A 22,666-nucleotide genomic window follows, 5' to 3' on the forward strand; every position below is an offset into this window, starting at 1 on the left:
GATGAGTTTGTTTAAATTGTGAGCTCTCTTGAGTATTGCAGTTTACACTTGAGTTGTGGGATTGGAACATTTAATCTTCATGGGCCATTTAGCATGAGGGGTAAAGGAAAGGGGCTTCCTTTTGGACTGGCATATGGTAATCACACCCTGCCAGGAGGGCAGGGGCTGAGCAAATCAGTCCCCGTGGTGCCAGACTCTTCCCCCTGTAGCTTTGTTCGTGTCAGAGGAGGGGGGGCGAATACAGCCCTGGTACTTGGGAAGTACAGTCAAGAATCACAAGCAGACTCTAACCCTAAGATGTTCTCTGTGTACTGGGAAGAAGACATGAACACAAATGATTTAAATACCAGCTAATGGGGGTGCCTGGGTGGCTCAGTCGGTTAAGCGGCTGCCTTCAGCTCGGGTCATGATCTCAGGGTCCTGGGATCGAGCCCCGCATTGGGCTCCCTGCTCAGTGGGGAGTCTGCTTCTCCCTCTCCCTCTGCTGCGCCCCCTGCTTGTGCTCTCTTGCTCCTGCACACACTCTCTCTCTCTCAAATAAATAAATAACTAAATAAATACCAGCTAATGGGATGATAGACACGTGTGGGTCCTGATGAGGTGCCCTGGAAGTCAAATGAGAGGTCAGTACCAGATGGAGAAACTGAGGAAGCCTTTGTAGAAAAGCTGGCATCTGCATGAGGACCCAACTACTTAAATTCTTTTATAAATATTAATATTATTAAATATTTTTATTTTATTGTGTTATTTACATAACTATATTAAGACATGAAAATATTTAAATAAAAGGTGATAATGGACATGTGTGTTGAGTTCAACTTATTTTGGCTATGGGAAGCATCAACATTCTTAGTCTGGTTTTTGTGACTATCTCAGTCACTTGGGAAAAAGAACAGTGACTGATCTATAAAATAGTTGCTAATGTTTAGAGAGCTATGCATTTAGAACTTTACAAGCCTTACCCTATATAATAAGTACCAATTGTCAGAATGCATTCCAGGCGGTCAGACTCCAGAATCCATATTCTTAGACACTGTATTAAGCTGCCTGTGTAAGGTCCAGGGTCTCTCATTTTTGACGGAGTAATTTTGGGTGTGCCTAGAAATGGAACAAGTCTTTCATTGTAAAAGGCTTGCTTCTCACTGTGGTTGGCCAGAGAATTGTTTTAATTGTAACAACAGGAAAATACAGTCAATTCTTTTATCTATGTTAATGGAGAAGAGTGGCATGGATAATCCAATACAGTGTATAGAAATCACCTGATGGTGATTACATTACACCAAATTACTTTAAAAATTACATGACATTTTAGTAGCTAATTATGTACTATTTATGTACTTTTTATAATTCATCACTCAGCATTCAATGTTCTTTCAGTATATTTTGCAGAAAGGTAAGGGTGGTGGGAGAGACTGGGAAAAGGTTAATCATGATTGAACATTGCTTCCTGGATGTAAATAACCAAAAATCTGATGGTAGGAATAAATTAGTCATTCTATCTTCAGATAAAAAGCTATGGAAGCTCCCATCTCACAGGCTGGAAGAATTCTGAGCTCACCTGAGAATTGAAATTTATCATTCATGTCTTCTGCCTCCATGCAAAGATGCTGTTTTGTACATAGAGTGTTTGAGCTCTGTAAAAACTCAGGACCACTGAGAGAATCCAATTATCTGGCAAAATAGAATTTCCTTTTAAACAGTTAAATCACAGGTGGATCAGGTGGATTACACACACAAAAAGAAGGTAAGAGTAAGCACTTCAAACAGTTAAATGACCAAAGCAAATAGGCCCCTTCCTAGTGCTCTTGCTTCAGAGTCACTGTCCCAAGTAGGAATATATTCCATCGAGTGTAGTATTTGGGATCAGGGCCCGGGGAAGTCCCTTGGATAGCTAAGCATAGAATGTGTGTTGCTTAGATCTTCCTAGTATCTATTATCTCATCTCATGGAAATAACATCTCAATTTTCCTTTAACAAGCTATCCTTTTGCTATGAGTGCAGGTTTGGCGTGATCAAGGATATGGAGCAGAGTAGCATCAAAATTATAAACAAAGCCAATTCATTTCCAGAAAAGCACTTGGAATAGAGTTTCCAAAGTTCCTGCAGTCTGGATTCTTAGAGTAGCCTCATTCTTATTCTCACCAACGCGCGGCCATTCAGCGTTTCCTCAGCTCGTGTGACCTAATCTGTGTCATTCCTTTTCGTTTGCTCAGTTTAGCTCAATTTTGTTTTCTGTTGCTTGCAACCAGTGATCCCAACCTGCAACCACCACGGAAGCTAACAAATCAGACGCGTGTGGGTGAAGGTGCCTACCATGCACTTTCTAAAATACCTTCAGCTCAATTAGACTCAGCTAATCCAGGTCTTCATTTATCAGATGATGAAACAGAGAGATACAAAGGACTTTTTCAAAGCATAAAGTTTGAAGCCAGGCCTTCTAATGCTTTCCAGCACCTAACAAAAACAGTGACACAGTCTTCTCTGGTTGGGTCCACTGTGGCACACAGGCAGGCAACTGATGCAAAATGCTACTTCAAAGACCCCTTCAATGAATTAATCAATGATTATTTATTGCAAGGCACTGTGCTAGGCACTATGGAGAGTACATGGAAGATAAGACCAAAGTCCCTGCCCTCAAGGAGCTTACAATCTAGTTGGGAAGACAAGGCATAAGTACAAGGAAAATTAAGTAACAATACAGGAGTTAAGTTAAAATGCAAGATAACAGTACAAGAGATTTCCAAAAGTAGTACCTGATTAATTACTAAATGAGTGGTATTGACAGGGCTTGCAGCTAATTCAGAGGAAGGACATCCTAAAGGGCTGAAGTGTGGGAAGACTTCACAGAGAGCTGGAGCTGGAGCTACCCTGGGACGGTCGGGAATTGGGTGAGAAAGAAGAGTGGGGAGGGCATGTCAGGAAGGGTCAGCTTTATGATCAAAAGGCACAGAGGTGAGACCAAAAGCAAGCAATGTTTAGGGGCCAGTGAGGGCTCAGTGTAGCTGGGTACAAAGTTACATTATTAGATTAAGAAGGGCCTTAAACGATCAAGTTTAGATTTTATCCTTTTAGCAATGGGGTGGAGGAAACCCTAAAACAACAGATATCCCTAGGTTAAACATACAAAAGACTTAGCTAATCAAGAGGAAATATTAAAGTTTGATCTTCAGGATATTTATTTGTGGATTTCGACCCTCTGTGCTTCCAAAGAGGATTTGAAATGGTGTCTCCAGGGTTGTCAACTGCAAAGGAATAGCTCTGGGTCATCTAGCTTTTGATCATGGCCAGAGACTTTTGAGTCCCTCTATCGTCTCAAATTATAACGAGCACAAGGGTGAGCTAACAAATTCCCTGACAGGCAGGCAGGAAAAATGCTCCCAAAAGACAAGTATCTTTACAAATGACAGAATATTTATTAACAATACCTTTAAAAAAAGATTACATATGCTAGATCACTGGTAAATATCATTTACACTGGGGTTGGGAACTACCTGGGGTGTCATTTTTTTTCATTCATTTTATTGTTTTGTTGATTTTTTTGCGTGTGTGATTTTAAGTTCTGTTTTATTTTAACAAAGAAGTAACCATATCAAACTAAGAGAGGAACACAGCTTGAAATACTGACAATATTTTTTCTGGTCACCGCCCTAGTTTTTACACAAGTGGAATCCTGATTATGACTTTATTGGATAAATATGGCTAGAAGGTTGAAAAGTTAACTTATGTTATTTGTAAGCAAAAATAATGAATTACAGGCAAATTTGATCTCTCTGAGAAAGAAGAAAAGGTGGCAGAGTGTTTACATGTGAAAATTTTTATAGAAAATTTCATTGCCTTTTATATGCACTGTTCCACAAGTGTCAGCTTACAAAACCTCCCCCATTATAACAAATAGTTCTTTTCAAAAGAATATTTTTTTTGATATTGTCATTTTCCAATGTGTGATTTTAAGACTTAGAAGGTAAAGCTTATAAAGCAACTAAGCTACCTACTGCAAAACAGGATAATCATCAAGATAACATACAGTTATACTAAAGATCTTTTATCGTGTCATGAAAAAATTCTTTGCAGCAACTATTTGCTGAAATAGGAGAAATTTCCCAAATTCCATACATGATTTTAATTCAAAAGAAGGGCTCTATTATTAAAGACATACACATATATAAAGAAATAATGACTCCATCAACAGAGAATTACCTTTTTAAAAATCGTACATTCAAGACAGATACATTTAAAGATAGTAAAATTATCTTTTATCCTTTGAAAGACTTGGTTGACTATAGTCACTTTTGGCCTATGTTACTACTGGATATGTAACTTCAAATTTAATGTCTAAGATAATGCTACTACAAAGACAATGCTAACTTAGTTGAGTGAAAAGAAAGTCTTACTGTACAATGCTAAATTCAGGGATGGGAATATTGCACAAGGTACCTCTTGGGCAGTTAGTTTAGGTTTTGAATTTGCAGCCATTCCTGAAACCATCTTGAGTTGTGTTGAACAACAAAATTCACAACAGGGTGGGAAAATATATTGTACATGTCAAAAGGACTTGATTCAATGCATTAACCATCCAAAGAGTCATTTACATACAGTAGCCTTGAGTTACAGACCAAATCTTCAGCTCTTCTGTCACTGAATCCTTGTAAAACTGTACAAGTAATGTGTAATTTGTTTACCAAGACGAGTTTCAAACTCTTTCTCTAAAGGAAATATTCTCAAATAATAATTGTATGATTGTGTTGCCCATAGCATTTTACAGCAGAGGAAAAAAATTAATATCTACATTTCATGTTAACTTTAAAAAATTCTATAAAACACTAAATATATAATAAAAAATATGCATATAAGGACATATGTAAACTGCTTTGGTAACATCATATTACAGATGTCTTCAGTGCATTGCAGAGTTTCCAAAGAAACTTCAGACAAAGCTAGATTTGCTTTGAGGAAGTACTGTATAATGCCATTCCTAAAGAAGCAAAAAACATTTTTTTTCCAGTAATAAGATGTACTTGAACAACAATATTACTTAGTACTGGGTGTCTTCAAAACAACTAGCTAAATGTTGCTTATATTATAAACAGCAAGTCCTTTAGATAACTTTTGTCATAAACTGGACCTAGCTGTGAGGGAAATCATGATTGTGCTGATGGCCGACAGCGTACATGCATTTGAAGTGGAAGGTCCGGCTCCTCTTGCATAGGCATCTGAAAAGAGAGAATAAATTCACTCAATATCGCTTCATCCTGGCTACAGAGGAAAACAAGGCCACGGGTTTTTAGGCAACAGCAGAACCAGCCAGATCCTACCGGAAAGAGCAATTTCCTAATGACTTTTTAAGTCATTAAGTTTTAAGTTCTATGACTTAAAACTTTTTCTACTTTTTAAGTTCTATGACTACCTAGCCAGGAACCTAAGAGTAGGTTATGGGACGTCTCTGGACCTCCGTTGATGCATCTGCAAAATGAGGATTCTACATCTAATTTGAGAAGAAACTTCAATATTACTAATAACTACTAATAAGTATTATATCAATGATGCAGCAAAATATAAGTTGCTGTTCCCTTTTTAACTCTACCTTTGTGTTGGGCACAGAGCCACGGGACACTTGATTCTTACAAAAACTGTAAGCACATCTGGTATTGTTATTACATTATTAAACAGATGAGGAAATTAGGGCCCAGAGAAGTAAGATAACTTGTCTAAGATCAACCAGTTAGTAAATAGCTGAATTGGGATTCAAACCCATGTCTGCCTAAATATGTCCCTTTTCCCCCAACAAAATAATCTCAATATTTTTAAATAAAACCTTTTCTTAGAGGTCTTACATTTTTCATAGTAACAGATTACCAACTGTTGTTTGAGGTTTCTCCAAGATTTTAAGATCTCTGACCAAAATGGGCAATCTTTTGAGGGAGAGAACATGGTTTTTTTCCCACAATTACATGCTTATCATTTAATATCAATTAATTATACCAATATAATTGCTTAAGATTTGTTTTTATAATGAATTAAACCAAGAATCACCAATCTAAAAAAAACAAACAATCCTTACAATGGTAAGAAAGTATGAAGTCATTTCAACAGAGTGAGATAAATTAACCCACAAACAAACCCCAATCTTGTGTTTTTGTTGCTTGGTGATTACTTCCACATCTCTGGTTCCACATCTCTGGTTCCTTTCAACAGAATTTAGAGCCCTTGCCTTAGTGGGATATAGAATCCAATTCTCCCCAGTTTTTTTAAAAGACAAACACTCTGGAGCACCTGGGAGGCTCAGTCAGTTAAGCAATGGACTCTTGATTTCAGCTCAGATCATGATCTCAGGGTTGTGAGATTGAGCCCTGAGCCCCGTGTTAAGTTCTGCAGTGGGCGTGGAGCCTGCTCAAGATTCTCTCTCTACCACATCAAAAACTAATGATGTAATGTATGGTGATTAAAATAACAATAAAAAATAATAAAAAAAAAAGATTCTCTCTCTACTTCTGCTTCTGCCCTCCCCTACCACTAAAAAAATAAATAAATAAAAGACAAAAATGCCTTCAGTGTTTGTGTGAAAAAAAAGGTGCAGTAAATATAAACTCCATCTGGAAATTGGCAAATCACCCCTGAGCTGGGAGCATGGCTTGCTGCAGCCTCTGTCCCCAGGAGGTCTTGTTCTATTTGTCAATGTTAGCAAATTCTTACTCAGGGAGAGGGTGAAATGACCAATGAACATTTCCTTTTCTGGTCAGAAGCAGCCACATTTTACAGATGCAGTTTAAAATTGCTTAGTGGATGCTTTACTATAACTCGATATCAGCAAGACATACTAGACCCTTTCCTCATCTGAAAAATAATGTGATGGACACTAAGCAGAGTGTCTGAAACTCAGGATGGTGTGCCCATGATTTAAAATATCATGTCTTCACTGATGGCTTGAAAATTTCTATCTCCAGCCCCTTATCTTGAGACAGTTAAACGCAAAGGCCAATGAAAATCTACACTTAAGTATCTGGCTGCAATCTTTTTTTTTTTTTTTTATTGTGGTAAAATACATGTAACATAAAAGTTACCATTTTAACTACTTGAAAGTGTACGATTCAGTGGCATGAGGTATACTCCAACGTTGTTCAACCAGCACCACTATCTAGTCCAGAATTTTTCCATCACCCGAAATGGAAACCCAGTACCCATTATGCTGCAATTCATACCACTGGCCAGACACTACCAGTCACTAATCTGATTTCTGTCTCTATGGATTTGCCTTTTCTGTTTTTTTTTTAAAATAAATGAAACCATGTAATAAAAAATAATACTCTGCTGAGATAGTTGCAAACATAGTATTTCAAAAACAAGATTGAATATATTTGCTCAAAAAAGAATATTCTCACACTGTTGTCTTTGTAAACAAAGATCATCTTGACTATATATAGACATGTGTATTTAATAACATGTTACATACACACATTCAAAATTGATAGTGTCAAGTTCAAAATATTTTCAGCCACAGACATAGAGTTACATTGTTTTGCTAAAGACAAATCGCTACAGCATTTTAAAGAACGCTTTGCTTTCTTCTGACTTGAGTCATGCTTTTAACTTTCTGAGCTATAATTTTACAGTTACTGTAGATGCAAACCACACATGTCCACATGGGAAAACCTGTGTGACAGATGTGGGGCTGCTTTAATCTGATTTTTGATTGGCAACTGATTAAATCAGTCAAAACTAGTCAAATTGTTTTTTATTGAAGCTGCCCATGATGAGCGAACATCAGTTGTCTGATGAAAGGGGACAGTACTGCCCATTTTTGTAGAAGCCTTTCTTTGTGGGCTTCACTTTGTCTAAACCTGGACTCACTGGGAAGACTTAGGAGATCCAGCAGGCAGGGGGAGGGGAGGAAAAAGACACTCTTACTTGATATCTTTGGAATTCGAATTTGTTCACTGCTGCTGCCGTCTCCACCATCACTGAATGGCTTAATTTCTATTATATAATCTTCATCAAAAGGCAAAGAAAGCTCCACTGATGTTTTATTTGTCTCAATGACAGATGTGCTGCTTTGTCTGTTCCATCTGTACAAGACCTGCCAATACAGAAAGAACAGGTGTCACCTGCTGTCCTCATAAAGACCCCAAAGATGGAGCATTCATCTGGGCACCAGCAAAATGTGGGGACGCTGAGGCTGTCAGGCTGCCCACACACACTGGGGAGGCTCATTTATAGTAAGGGGCACATCTGCACCCACTGTTTCCTTATGAGGACACTGCAGCATGGGGACAGGGGTAACAGCAGTCAACCAACGTGCCATGTGGCCTCACATAACCTCTGGAAGGCGCAGGTAACACACCTGGAAGACAAATTCCTCTTGGAGGGCATACAGAGCTCAGTTACACATGAGGGGCTTTGGCATCAGAATCAACTTGGCCACTGTGGGACTATAGTCCTCTTTACAACCTGAGCTTCATTTTCCTCATCTGTGGATGAGGAAACGATGACACCCACCTTTCTGGGGTGCTTTCAAGAGTGCATAAGGATTGTGTATAAGTGAAGGACTTGGCTCAAAGGAAGCATGTTTACGACAGCTTAAAGGGAATGAGAGATAAACAAACATCGTTGGCAAAGGTGAGAAGCACAAGGTAGGCATCATACAATAATCTGGAGATTATTCATACAATATGAATGAATCCTCTGGGGAAAGCACATTTCAGCCCAGGGAGATGATCTCCGAAAGGCAAGGCAAGGGCAGAAACCCCCTTTTCCTCCCCCTGGCGACCCCTTTCTGAGCTATGTAGAAAATAGGGGATATTCTGTGGTGATCACTGTCACTCCAGAATTGTCTATAGCTTCAATAGTCCCACTCGTGTTTCCCTCCTTGGCCTCCCCTGGATAGGAGTCTGGGTTGGTGGCTCATTTGATGAGGTTCCCAACTAGGTCTCCTGAAAACACATCCCCCTGCCAGGAATTGCCTACTCTGATTGCCACCAACTCCAACCAGAAACAAAATCTAAAAGCCTGGACAAGCGCATCTTCCCTTTTGGATATAACAACTGTGATGATAACTGTCCCACAAACACTTTCTGATGTTGACTGTGACCTAGGCACCTTAATGATATCGTCATGTTGAACTGTCACAACAATTGGTCAACACAGGCATTATTATTCCTTGCCACAGATCAGAAAACAGAGGCTGGATGAGGTCACAGAGCTGGTAAGTGGCAAGGTGAGAACTCCTAAATCATGATCCTCCAATACCGCCAGTTTCTCCTGGTAGTGAGAAACAGAGGGGTGGGTGATCAGTGTTCTCTGTCCTGGCTGTGTGGTAGGAGAACATGGGGAACGTGTAAAAAAATACTGACACCCTAGCCCAGTGCTTCTCAAGGCGGGTGGAGGGTTGGGGGGCTGGAGGGGCAATTTTGCTCCTCTCCCGGGGCGGGGGGGCATTTGGCAATGTCTGCAGACATTTTTGGTTGTCACAACAGGTGCTACTGTTTACTGGGTGGGGGGCCAGGGATGCTGCAAAACATCCTACAATGCAGAGGACATTCCCTACACTGAGAGTTCTCCAGCCCAAACTGGCCAAAGTGAAGAGGCTCAGAAAGCCTGCTATGGCCCCACTCCAGAGTTAGACTCCACGGAGGTGAGGCTGAGGCTGCGATACTTAAAAAAAGAGTTGACGTGATGTTAATGTGGCTGGAAATCCTGGATTAGATCAAGGATCTAACCTGTGTATCAGAATTGCCTGAAGGGCTTGTTCAAACACAGATCACTGGACCCCACCCTGGAGTTTCTGACTTAGTGGGTCTGAGGTTGGACCTGAAAATCTCCATTTTTAACAAGTTCTCAGATAATGCCATGGCCTCTGGTCCAGGAACAGCACTTTGAGACCCTTAAGATTAGCTCACATTTCAAAATTCTGATCTGCTGAAGTTAGAGACATAAGGCCATTCCACTATTGCAATAAAAACCAAACACACATAAAATTTAAAAAATTCCCTTAAAATGGTATAGATCCCAATTGTTCCCTGGCATTTCATCACCTTAATTTATATCTCTCTAATACAAGGTGGAAAACACAATTTCCTTAAGGTGGAAAGATTCATAAGCGCCCCCCTTCCTTCTCCGGAGCATCAGTTGTATCCAGCTCGGCGTCCCCTTGTTAATGATCAGGCTCAAATAAATCCTCAGGCACATTCAGGAGTGTCAAAGCGTCTCATCACGGCCCTTCAGGAACATGGGCTGGCTGATGGGATGCAAGGGCACATCTGGCTTTGAGGAATAAATTGCTTCTTTGATTTACCTCTGGTCCTTGCCAAAGCACAGAGAATTTAACCAGTTTCAAATATAAATCCAAAAGAAACACTTCCAGGAAAAAACAGCCCTGTTATCAGCACGGCTTATCAGTCTTGTAATATTAGGGACTGCATTGGAACCTAAATAAAAGCCTGTAAAACCTTTATTTACACCAAACACTCAGTTCAGCTGACTGATTTGAAGCTGTGCTTGCATTTCATATAATCCAGGGTGGAAGACAGGGGGAAAGAGTGGATTCATGGGAGTAATGATAACAGTAGCAAACATGATTCAATGCTTGCTTTGTGTTTGAACACCGTATGTTCTTTTTTTTTTAATGAAAAATAAGAGAAGTTTAATTTTTGTTCTTATCACATTAGACAGTGTCAGCAACCTGAAATTACTTCAGTTGTAGTCCATTTTTCAATGTCTGGGTGAAACATCAAAGTGGAGATTTGTCCTAAGTTATCAAAGATGACAAGTTTTGCCTTGGGAATCAGTAAGAGTTGCTGAAATGGAGCCATTGGATCTCTGATTTTCTCACCAGATGTAGATCAATATATGAAGTGTCCAGACCGTCAGTACCCAAAAAGAAAGTGAAGTCACAGCCTCCCAAAGGTGTGATTTCCTTGGACTTCAGTGACCCTTTGGGGATGGTCCTTAGTGCATAGTCCTGTGCTTCTGTTCTTACAGAACAGCTATGGTCCATGGATATTTTAAATCACTGAGACATTCCCGTCATCAAGGTTAACAATAGAGCTCTCAGCTACTTTCCCTCAAACTGCATTTTCTCTGCTCCTTGTCCTTCATTGGATGTCCTTGTATACTACAACAAACAACATTTAGGTGTGTACGTTCTATGGCTGTTCCCACTCTTTGGCTACAACCATCACAGTGATCTGGCTTTCGAGACCACCACACCAGGGAGAAAGATGAGGCAGTGATTGGTAGCAGAGCACCTAATTTGTGTTATTTTGACCTGTGCTTCGATTCAAAACACTATCTATAGAACCTGGCAGGGAACCTCTCCCCACTTCACCGACACAGACATAGACTCGGCGCCTGGAGATGTCCTCCTCACAAGCAACGAGCGCTCTGTCACCACCTTCTACCATGTTATGGGATGCCTGGGCTCTTTGACCCTGGGGAGCTGCATTGTGGCTTTGGAGGAATCTGCCTGACATCTTCAATGAGGCCAGTGAACACTATTTGTTCTAAGTACTAAGACCATCACCTCTTGAGGTAGGCACTCTTACCATTCTGATTTCAAAGATGAGGATGCTGAGACCTGAAGATATTATGCAATTTGCCCAGAGTACCATGAACAGTAAAGGGTATATTTAACATTCAAACCCAGGCAGTCTGGGTCAACAGCCTATATTCTTAACTCAGCCTAGTTTGGCTACCATCTGTGTGGGAAAATTGTTTCCCCTCTCCGGTGTCTGTCTTCACGAATGCAAAACAAGGTGGTTAGATGGTAGAAAACAGCCCATGGGTCACATCTGGCCTGCATATTTTAACTGTTTGGCTCTTGTAGTGTTTATTTTATTTTGAGTTAGATGTCAACACTTAAAACTGTCCAGAAAGTTATACATGAAAAGAATGTTGGGTTTTGCTGAGAAAACCGGAAGATATGTCCACACTGTTTGGCAACAATATGCAAGAGCTCAGAAGCCATGGCTCCTTCTGGACAATGAGAAAATCTCTAATTCATCACAGTCTCCCATGCTTCCTGTTGTTTCACATTGGCATGTGCCCACCTCAGGACCTTTGCACATGCCATTCACTGTGCTTGGAACATCTTTTTCCCAGAAAGCTGTCTATCTTTCTTCCTTTTTCATGGCCCAACTGATATATCTGAGCAAAAGTTCAGAGAACTATGAAGATACTAGAAAATTTCTCCTTTAATAAAAGAGAAAATGCAGTCCCAAGAGGTTAAGTGATTTATTTAGTCACATAGTCAATAGAGGACCAATATGTGGGTCTCCTATTTCTTTATGCTATATGCTAGAAGACCCTGGGCTCTTAAAAAAGGGCCCAGTAAAAGGTCTGGAGATTAGTTTTTCAGGAATGTTTCTCTGTTGGTCCAGTACAAATCACTGTGCCATGTAAATGAAAGAAAAGGAATCCATGACAGGGAGCGTTTTCCCGAATCTCTCTCTAATCATAATACCCAAGGTTCTACCACCAACTACACCAACTCCTAATTCCAGCTCTGGTTTTATCAACTACTTTCCCATGCTCTTTAACTAGTTCCTGACCAGTTAAACTAGTTAAACCGCCTATCTATTAAGCTCAACATCTCTGTGCAAAAATGCCACAAAACAGAGCCTACAGACTGCTTTTGTTTGGCCTGCATTGCACTGTCTCAACAAAAGCAAGATAATACCAACTGCTTTTAATTGTGGCACCAAGGCTGTTCACATTTTCTTTTCTAGCTCTTTAAAGTCAGGTTAACACTCTGGGAATAGGCCAGTGAATCTTCTACAAATTCCTTGCTTCCTTTTCTCTATATAAATCTTTCTAACTCTAGGAACATGAACAAAAATGTTTAACCATTCATGATAGTGTTGATTAAAAAAAAAAGACAATCAGGAAAAGCACAAAACAAAGCTGACAGGAGAGATATTACAAGTGTGGGTCTTCATGAGTTTTTGAAGACACAACCACAGGGTCTTCAACCATTTCTGATTGACTCTGTCTGATTCTAAAGTTTAGGCAATTTTCTACAGCTGGCTTGTTGCCATGGACCATTTATAAAACTCAGAGCAAATCACTCTGGGGACAGAGATGCCTAGAGGGGCTGTGGGACATCATCAGGGAAAGTGAGAACATAGTTCATATGATTTCCTGAGAAGAGACTGTTCTTATTAACATCAGGATTAGGGGCCTCTGCAAAAAAGAAATTACCCACTTTGTATCCTTTTACTTCCGACTCATTATCTAGGGCCTTCACTTGATCCCAATTCAGGATAATTTTGGAGTCCGATGAATTCCATATGATGTTTCCGGGGGGTTGACTTGGTGCTATAAAAAAATTAAGATATACGAAGTCACAGATTATTAAGTCTCAGTGGATTCTGAGGAATATCTCCTTACTAGAATTCAAGAGTGGAGGCAATTTAATGGGCTATTGCACTAATATGTGTCTTCAAGGTCACTAAAATCTGACGAGATACAGCATTGCAAATGGAAAAAGATTCAGTTGGTCGCCTAACATTTATATCTAAAAGAAGTAGCCCTTCCCAGTGAGGAGAAAAACATTTATCTTTCTGTCCTCTGGAGCAATGAATTTTGCATGGTATTCGGAAAGGTTCAGTTAAAATGCTAAGGTAAATTTGAATCCACATAATGATACCAATTAGTATGCAAATGATCATTGGGAGGTGGGGATGGGGAATGAACTGGGGATATGTCTGATGGATCCCTAAAATATTTCTGAGCAAAGATGTTCTCACGTGGCTTTCTGGTTGTCACATTGACCGTTGCACTGGACGGGCCTGTCCCCGCAGTATTATATGCCTTGACAGCTAAATGATACAGCGCGCTGCCTTTCAAATTGGTGATTTTTGTTGATGTCTGATTTCCGATTGTTCGTATTTTTCTAGCATTTTCTTCCTTGTCATCATGTCTCCAGTATTTAACCTGAGAAAATAAAGGGAAGACCTTGGAAATCATACCTTTTGGGGATATTTCCAATGCCATCAGCTGATTTTTTTTAAAAAATGCAGATTCTTATGATGGAATTAATTTTTTATACCAACTCATAAGCAGAACTTTCAGAGCCAAGGGCTTGGTATGCTCTGAGAATTTATCTGCAATAGGAAGGGCCCCCGTTTTTGTTCTTAGCTTCATAGTGAGGTGGAAAATGGGCACAACCATTGTTGGCTATTTCTCACTTGTCCCCCATATTTATTTTGAGCCCAAGTGATACTGCATGTGTCAAAAGTCAAAGCTCACTTCGCCAACCCTCTTATAAATGCTTAGACCCACAAGTATTTTGAAAAAGATTTCTCAAGTATACCAGAGAAAGGGTGATCTCATAGCGGAATGTTAATGCTTCAACTAATGTCTACTAGAAGCCATCGTTCTCTGAAACAAATTCCTCTAAATGGGAGTCTGAGTCTTTTCCTCAGTAGAAAGTGTCTTGAAGGTGTCAGTGAAGGGTAGATCTTCCCAGACCCAATGTACATATCTCTTGCTTACCTCATAGCCTTGTATCCGTCCTCTATTCTTCTCCATGGGGGAGGCCCAGAAAACTTCAATGTCTGTGGCAGACAGACTTCTGGCAAAGATGCTGGCTGGTGGTTTGCTGGGTTCTACAGATGAGTGTGGAAAAAGTAATTACTCTATCAGCCTCATCAGGACAGGCTTCTAGATACTGGCATTATAAGGAATAAATAACTCATGGCTGTTTAACAGCCCTTAGTGATTATGACCCTAACCATCATTTTACAGAGGAGCCATGATTAATAGCTGGAAGGGAGTGGTGATTTAGATGGTAAAGACAAAGTCTTTGGCTTCTAAATTTGGGGGTAGGCGGAAGGGAAGTAACCCAGGACTGCTTAAATTTAAGCATCAAGTTTTCATAGCTAGCAATTCCTTTAACACATATCCTTCTTAATCAGCATTTGCCATAGGTGAGAGTCCTTGTCATTGGATTATGAAAATAAGAGCATAAGAACAAAGGAAAGCCAACTGACTTGACTAAGATTCAGGAGAGCTGGCTGACAGCTCAGTCCTAAAATCAACAACATCTCAGAAGTGAACAAATATCACATATAGAGGCAGCATAAATCATACCTTCTTCTGCAGAATATACTACTGTGGTGGGACTGAAAGGGCCTTCTCCTTTATTGTTGAAGACGCCCACTTTAACCTCAAAGGGAGAGAAGGGGCGCACGCTCTCATTCCTGAACACATATCTGGAGGCATCGGCTGAGGCCAGCACTGTCAACATCCAGGTCATTTTGCCATAGGGCCGGAAGGCCACCACATAGCCAAAGCCTCTGCCATTCTGTAATTCCTCGGGGACCGTCTGGGAAAGAAGGGAGGTAGTCTTCAGAAATCACAGCAGTTTGATTCAAATGCTAAAATTGTTTTATTTCACCCTACCTTCCAACATTCTTATATACATTCTTCCCCACCTATCTTACTTTGGATTTTGTCAAGAGACTTAGGTGTGGGGCTTGCCATCAGTCTACCTTAGCTATGGATGAGGTGTTGAAGTAGGGTTAAACAAAAAAACAAACAAACCCCAATGAGAACCTGCAGAGGAGAGCCGAGCTTCTTGATGGGGGAGACCTAGCTCTGAAGTTCTTAGAAATGACTAGGAAATTCAGTGGATAGTTGATCTAGGATCCAACAATGCAACATGTACCGTCCAATATGAATCTTCCTCCAGTGCCAAACAGACAAAAGATCTCATTGAAGATCTCATCTTGGCTCAGGCAAGATCTTCCCCCTCAGAACTGAGGAGTTAAGCTGGAGGGGGTGAGTAATTTCTTTTACTGCTGGGGCTTTAGTTAAATGAAAGATTTTAACTTTGGGGACTATTGTCTAGAATCTTTCAAAAACATTAAGAACCTTTCTAAAACTCCAATCTCCTCTCTCAAAATCAATTTTTAATAAATTGGTGACTAACCTACCTCCAAGTTGTTTTAAAAATACCTCATAGAAGAGGGCTCGCTCCAGAAGCAAAGCCAATTGCCAGGAAATTGTGCTGGTACACCAAATCTATTGCTGGCAGAGGTTTTAAATCAAGTGGCTATGCATCAATTCAGGAAGAAAGGAAAACTGGTTTTCTTTGAACCAGCCTTCATGGATATATATACGTATATATTTTTTCTTGTGTTGTCTTCCATTTCATGATTGTTTTTTCTGTGATGAATCCAATTAAAACTTAACTGAACAATTGATGGGCAAGCACCATCTTTTCCTGCTGCCCATCAGCTAGGTGAGAGGGAGTGTTTGCACGCCACTGAATTTTAGCTCTTAAAAACACAGGAGAAGACTTCTCAGAGTTGTTTAACACAGAGGAAAAAAATAAAATAGCCTAGACTACCATACGTTCCTTTTGTTCCATGATTCATTTACCTCCCAGGTTATAACCAGTTCAGATTTGCTGCCTCCACCACCACTGACGTTAGCTGGGGTGACTTCGGGGACTGTGCAGGAAACAAAAAACAAGTCATGTCAGGTGGTAAAAGCAAATGAGGGGCAGCAAGGTCGCCTGGCTGAAGTGACTCACTTTAAACAAATATGCTAATAAACATATCTTTGTCTTTTGAGATCAGAAGCAGTGTGGTCAAGCGGCCCAAAGCGTCAGCTTAAAGAAGTGAAACGTACCAAGGAAACTGCTATTAGTTACCTGTTTCCCATTCAACAAGGTACACAAGGTATGTGACAAGTCTGACCAAATGAGTTCAGCTCCATCCCTAGAGGCCGAGCTTCAGTGGTTTGAAAGGACTGAGGTTCTGGTTCTAATGCTTGGAGAGATGTTTATTAACTATGCGGTAGTACATAAAAGACAGACAATACACACTCAGCCCATGCAGAGCTTACAATCTCTTTGGAGGTAGAGAGCACATGCAGAACAATTACAGAGGCATGTTGACAATAAACAACAATACGGTGCAGACAGAATGAAGTGCAGTGGTGATCTGAAGTAGCAGGCTGCTCAGGGTTGGGCTAATGGCTTCTCGGAGGAAGGGGAGTTTTGAGCTGGGTGCTGAAGGAGGTGGTGGACATAGGTTGACCCCTGGCTCACTGTGCTTAACTTCTTTCATCCCCAGTTTTCTCTGTAAAAGAGGGGAAATTATGCTAGGTTCCTCCTCAGGACTGCTGAGAGTAATCAATTCAATGACAGTTTTGGAGGGGGAAAAGAGAGCATGGGGATTAGCTAGTTATCATCATATAAACAAAAGACTCCAGACAGAATTTAAAAATTGGTGACTGTGTGTGTTCCCTCGGTGAAAGCCAGTGAAATAGATCTAGATGGATTTCTGTCCAAAGAGTAGGATCAGAATTCCCATTTGCTTAGAAACCTTTAACAAACATTTGGCCTTATCACAGTTGGGGACTCGCAAAGACACACACGTAGGCCTCCTACTTCTCAAGAGAGAAGGAAATGTACAGCTGAGGCAGATGCACGTTATTCTCACCCTGTGCTCATTCAGGCTGTGAACACAGAGGGTCATACTAAATTGCTGACTGGGCTTGTAAGAATTGGCAGGATGTTCTGAATCTTAGCTTCTGGGAATGGTTGATACTCTAAGAAAATCTTACTGAATATTTCTGAAGAACTTATTCTTTGCAACTAGTGATTTCTGTGTGTTAATTTCATTTGAAATGCGGGTGTGTATTAAAAAAAATAATTCCTCATTGAAGAATCTTGGTGACAAGTGAGCCAATGAAGAAAGAGTTGGCGTTCCGAAGAACTAAGCACGGGGTGTCTCTCCCTGTACAAGGAGACCCACTGAAAAGTGAGAACTTAACTCTTGACTGAAACTCAGTAAGCTGAACATCTACTGGCCTGATTTCTGATCATTATAATCATTCAAGAGAAGGGGGTGCTAAAACAGAGCCTCATTAGGGCTGAAGAGCAGGAAGAACTCAAAGCCTTTTCCTAAGAGATCATAGCCGCTGGCACAGACTTTGTGTCCTGGCTGCTACTCACGAGCCTCTTCTGTCCTGCGCTTCTCTGAGGGCCGGCTGGGCTCCCCAAGCCCAATCACATTGGCGGCAACGGTGCGGAATTCATACTCGACCCAAGGGTTCAAACCCACGACAGTCGCTGTGAATGTCTTCCCATCAATAAGTTCTGGGACTGAAAGACATCGAAAGGTGGGCATGTTTTACAGGATTCCACGTTAAGCAGATAGGAGCTTCCATCCATCATCATCACCATTACTGTGTGCAGGGCATTGTAGTTGGTCTGAGACGAGTTGTACAACAGCTGTTACAGGGAAGTAATCCCAGAATTCTCTTTTGCTAAACTAACAAGTTCAAATCAGATACCAGCAGATGACATTACGGTCTTCAAGGCCCCAAAGCACTTGACTGTAATCATTATTACTATCACCTAATACATTTTTCAGCATTTACTGCACAGTATTGGGCACACTGTTTACTTTTTACAACTATTCTATGAGTAAAGTAAAATTACTGTCTTCATTTTTATAGATGAGGAAAATGTGCCTTATAAAGATTAAGTTACTGACACAAGATTGCACTGGATTTGCACCTTCGACTGCGTGGTCCAAGCTCTATAACTTACTATAATAATGAAGTTAACAATATTACAAATCTATAATACCACTGACAGGAACTGTACTAACATATCTCAAGAAAGAATCTGTAAACATAAAAGAAAAGGCCATGAAAAACACAAAAAAGGGAGTCAGAGAGGTAGAATATGACAGTATTCACCCAGCAGTATTTGGAGAAGGGCTCCTTCCCAAGAGGACATGGCCCACTGTTTGATGCCATAAACCAACAAGCTATGGACATTGTCTCCATGCTCAAGGCCCCAAAGCGCTTGAGTAATCATTATTACTATCACCTAATACGTTTTTCAGCATTTACTGCACAGTATTGGACACACTGTTTACTTTTTACAACTATTCTATGAGTAAAGTAAAATTACTGTCTTAATTTTATAGATTTTTGAGTTCTAAATGGGTTGTCGTAAAGATTTCCCACGTGAGGGGTGCCCGGGGGGCTCAGTCAGTAGAGCATGCAGCTCTTGATCTTGGGGTTGTGAGTGCAAGCCCCACATTGGGTGTAGAGCTTACTAAAAAATAAAATAAAATAAAAATAAAATAAAATAAAATAATAAAATAATTAGATTTCCCATGTGGCCCAGAAGACTCAAAGGAAGGTCTCCTGTGACAAAACTGAGGTCATCATACTGGTGACTAGGATTCAGTGGCTGCCAGCCTCCTTAGGCCACACTAACACAGTCCTAGCCTCCAAAGGTAAGGAGTGTGGGCTTTGGAGTCAGACCATCTGGATTCTAAACTTGAACCCACACTTAGTAGCCCAATGACTTTGCGTAAGTCTCTTAACCTTTCCATGCCTTGGTTTCCCTACCATACAATGAGGCTAATAACAATATCTATTCACAACACTGTTGAGAAAATCCAAAAAAAAAAAGCACCTAGCAGAGCATATAGCACATAGCAAGGGCTCAGTAATTTCTAGTGTTGTTTTTTTTTAACCATTATTATTATCAGCGGTAGCATCTTCATCCTCTTCCTTTTCTTCATTATATTTCTGTAGTACTTCCTGTTCTTAAAAATGTTTCACAATTGTTTCTCTTTTGGGTCATAAACAATTCTTATCATGCCCATATCATTATCATGCCCAGAAAAGGAAGATGCAGTCGTATAGAGATCTGCTGAGTAGCTGAATCAGGGCTAGCACAATCCCCTAACTTCCAGATTTTTTCTATCTTTCCTTCCTAAGCACTCCTCTGACTCAGAAGAAAGTCAGAGATTGAGCTGGAAACACAGAAACCCATTTCTGAGGTTGGATAAGCTGATGTGAAAAAAAATGAGGTTGTTAAAATCAATATGATTCATCTGAATTGCACAGAACTAGGCCCTATCACTCCATGCGTTTCTACCTCAAAACATCAAGACCACACAGCCAACCCTTGGGGACTAGAGGAGTGTGCACCTTGCTTGCAATAACTACTTGTTTGTCCATTCTTCCTCAAATGAAACCTAGATAAAATAACAAGCGTCAGTTTGGAGGGGCAGGGATGGTATGGCCAACTCACATAGTTTTTAATATAACAAAATCTCATGCCTCTTCATGCCCAAATTTAGCCATCTAAAAAAAAATAGATAGCAAGTCAAGAGGCTCTAGGCAGTCCTTAGTTACTGGTTTCTTGAGAGCTGTATATAAACTTTACAGAGACTATGTAGACTGGCATAATCCACTGCTTCTCAAAGTGTATCATCAGTAATACACAGATAATTTTAGGTAATATGCAGATTGATGCATTTTATTTTTACAACTAATATATTTTAATATGTATGTTAAGAAAAAATATAACCAACATACAGACCTAGCATTTCATAGACATTATTGCTTAGGACAAGTTCAAAAGCAAACAAACGTGAGTTGATATAAAGAGAAATATTAAATAAATGATAGTACCATTGACTGAGGTTTAGGAAATACTGCCATAATGTCTCATTCATAGCTGTGTCTGAATAAGAACCTAGATGGCCCTTGGCTTCTGCCACGGTGCTTTGTCCATTATGCTGAGTTGTAGAAGCCTCTGTGAGACACCAGCACCAGGCATCCAATATGGTACCTGTATTGACTGCTTGCCAGCCCACGGAGAACGGAGTCCTGGCTTGAATGACATACATGGTGATGGGGCTGTGGTTGTCAGGTCCAGATCTCCAGGAGAGCTGAGCGGTGGTATCTGTAATTTCATCTATGGTCACAGCCTCTGGGGGTCCCGGGGGACCTGTGAAAGAGCAAGACCCTCAGAAGTGGAGCAGTGCATTCCACATGTCCAAGCAAGTGATTGTGTAAAATTGAATGCAATGCTGATCCACTCAACCATTTATTCACCCGCTTACAGATTCATCACTTGTCAATTCCTTTTTGAATGCCTATTGGGTACCCAACATTCTTCTAGGTTCTGAAACTGCAGAGATGAACGAGACACAGACCCTTCTTTCTAGGGGCTCACTATATAATCAGAAAAAAATAATAGGTAAACAAAGAATCAAAATAGAATACTGGTTTCAAATGCTAGGAGAGAATAGTGGGATGCCACAAAAGCTCAAATTCATTAATTCATCTATCATATATTTACAGGTTTCTGGTATGGGTCAGGCAGTGTTATCTGTGGATAGAGTAGTGATAAATGAAGATGACAGTCTTTTGGAAATGGTCATTTCTAGCACTGAGAATGTGGATTTGAGCAGAACTGGCTTTGGAACTTTGATGGTCACAATGCTGCTCCATACATTCCCACTGCACTGTAATTAGTGACCCCACCCTTGCCCCACGTCACATGCAAACACACACTTGTATGCAAGGGAACCCCTGTGAAAATAGCCAGTGCTCAAGAGTCACAAGATGGTGGCTTCCTCAGTACAACTTCAGAACTGGGCTGGAGTCTAAAGACCCTCATTTGCAGTTTCTGAAAGTCGTATCTGTATTTTTCCATTTATCTTCCTGATGTTCACTGTTTCTGCCCATGTATTTAAACCACAGAAATGAGAGGAAATCAGTTTTAAATGAAGCTTGGAAATCATAAATAAACAGAGGAGGGAAAGCAGTAGGCAAACAAACACAAAGTATCAACCCAAGCAAAGCTCCAGAAGTGTCTTAGATTCCAACAGGAAAATCTCTTACCAGGCCGTTAAATGCATTTGTAGCAAGATACAATGGACCACCTCAGGAGGGAAGGTGATTGTGAGGGAGACATGATGATAATCCTCATGTCCCAGAGAGAGGAATAAGGAGATATTCCTGGGAGGGCTTTGCTCAGCCCCATATAGCGGTCAAGTGAAGTGCCATGCACTGCTGGGCCATGTCACCGGGCAGGGAAGAAAGACATCTAGCGGAGTGGTGAAAAGTTAAATGTAATTTCCTGAAGTAAGACTTTGTTCTGAGATTCACTCCTGTACCCTTCATAGGATGCCCTAAATTTCTCTTTCCTTTTTTAAAAATCATTTTTATAGACCCACAGGTGAAACTAAATTTATCTTCTCCCTCCTACTCCTGAATGAAAGGTCTGGAAATCTGTACACTGAAACTGATTAATTTTCCATGGTGACATTTCAGCATGCCAGTCTAATGCCACCTGGATAGAGCTGTGGCAAACTTTGGTCTTTGTGACCCTGATAAACCAGATAAAGTCCAGAAGACTGCATCAACGTCTTTTTTCTTACTAGCTTTCTCATCCTAGATTCCCACCCCCAATCCCCATTTTAATGGATGCTCTTTTTTGATGGCCTTTAAAATCAAAGTACTATAAGTAGAAAAGTGTTCCCCTCCAAACTCCTCAAGGAACTAAATTGATAGAAATTATCTGAGCCCGCTGTGGGCAGCCGAGTAAAGGAAAATGAAGGGGTGGTATGAATTTGGCCAGTGGCGGTAAAATGGTACTTTCATAACTTTGTTTGCTCTGTATGCTCCTGCCAATGACCACAGCAGTGTGTAGATAGGACCTCACAGAACGTTTGCCAACTTTGTGTTGGGGAAGTTGGGTCCCTCTTTCAAAATGAGAAAATGAGCCAATGTTTATCCTCTGAGCAAAATGTTCACATGGTTAGGGGCTCACAGATGTTTTGGTCAAGGCAACAGAAGAGGCAACGTTGGTGTGAGACCAGTGTCTCAGCTTCTCTGCTAGTGA

General features: G+C 40.5%; 1 protein-coding gene across 4 annotated transcripts in view; it reads right to left on the reverse strand.

Moving 5' to 3' along the window:
• Nucleotides 1–2,549: 2,549 nt before the first annotated feature.
• The window catches only part of CNTN4 (contactin 4), a 913,259-nt gene continuing 893,142 nt past the window's right edge, over nt 2,550–22,666 (reverse strand). For all 4 annotated transcript variants that reach the window (XM_078075924.1, XM_078075918.1, XM_078075913.1 and 1 more), the window contains 9 exons: nt 20,606–20,764; nt 17,957–18,106; nt 16,375–16,445; nt 15,082–15,316; nt 14,485–14,597; nt 13,737–13,923; nt 13,193–13,305; nt 7,903–8,071; nt 2,550–5,210 (listed from right to left, as the gene is read on the reverse strand). In XM_078075924.1, the coding sequence (XP_077932050.1) occupies nt 5,110–5,210; nt 7,903–8,071; nt 13,193–13,305; nt 13,737–13,923; nt 14,485–14,597; nt 15,082–15,316; nt 16,375–16,445; nt 17,957–18,106; nt 20,606–20,764 (1,298 nt within the window). In that variant the 3' untranslated portion in view covers nt 2,550–5,109. The remainder of the gene's footprint in view (nt 5,211–7,902; nt 8,072–13,192; nt 13,306–13,736; nt 13,924–14,484; nt 14,598–15,081; nt 15,317–16,374; nt 16,446–17,956; nt 18,107–20,605; nt 20,765–22,666) is intronic.

This window comes from Halichoerus grypus, chromosome 1 (assembly GCF_964656455.1).
Source record: "Halichoerus grypus chromosome 1, mHalGry1.hap1.1, whole genome shotgun sequence".
NCBI lineage: Eukaryota > Metazoa > Chordata > Mammalia > Carnivora > Phocidae > Halichoerus > Halichoerus grypus.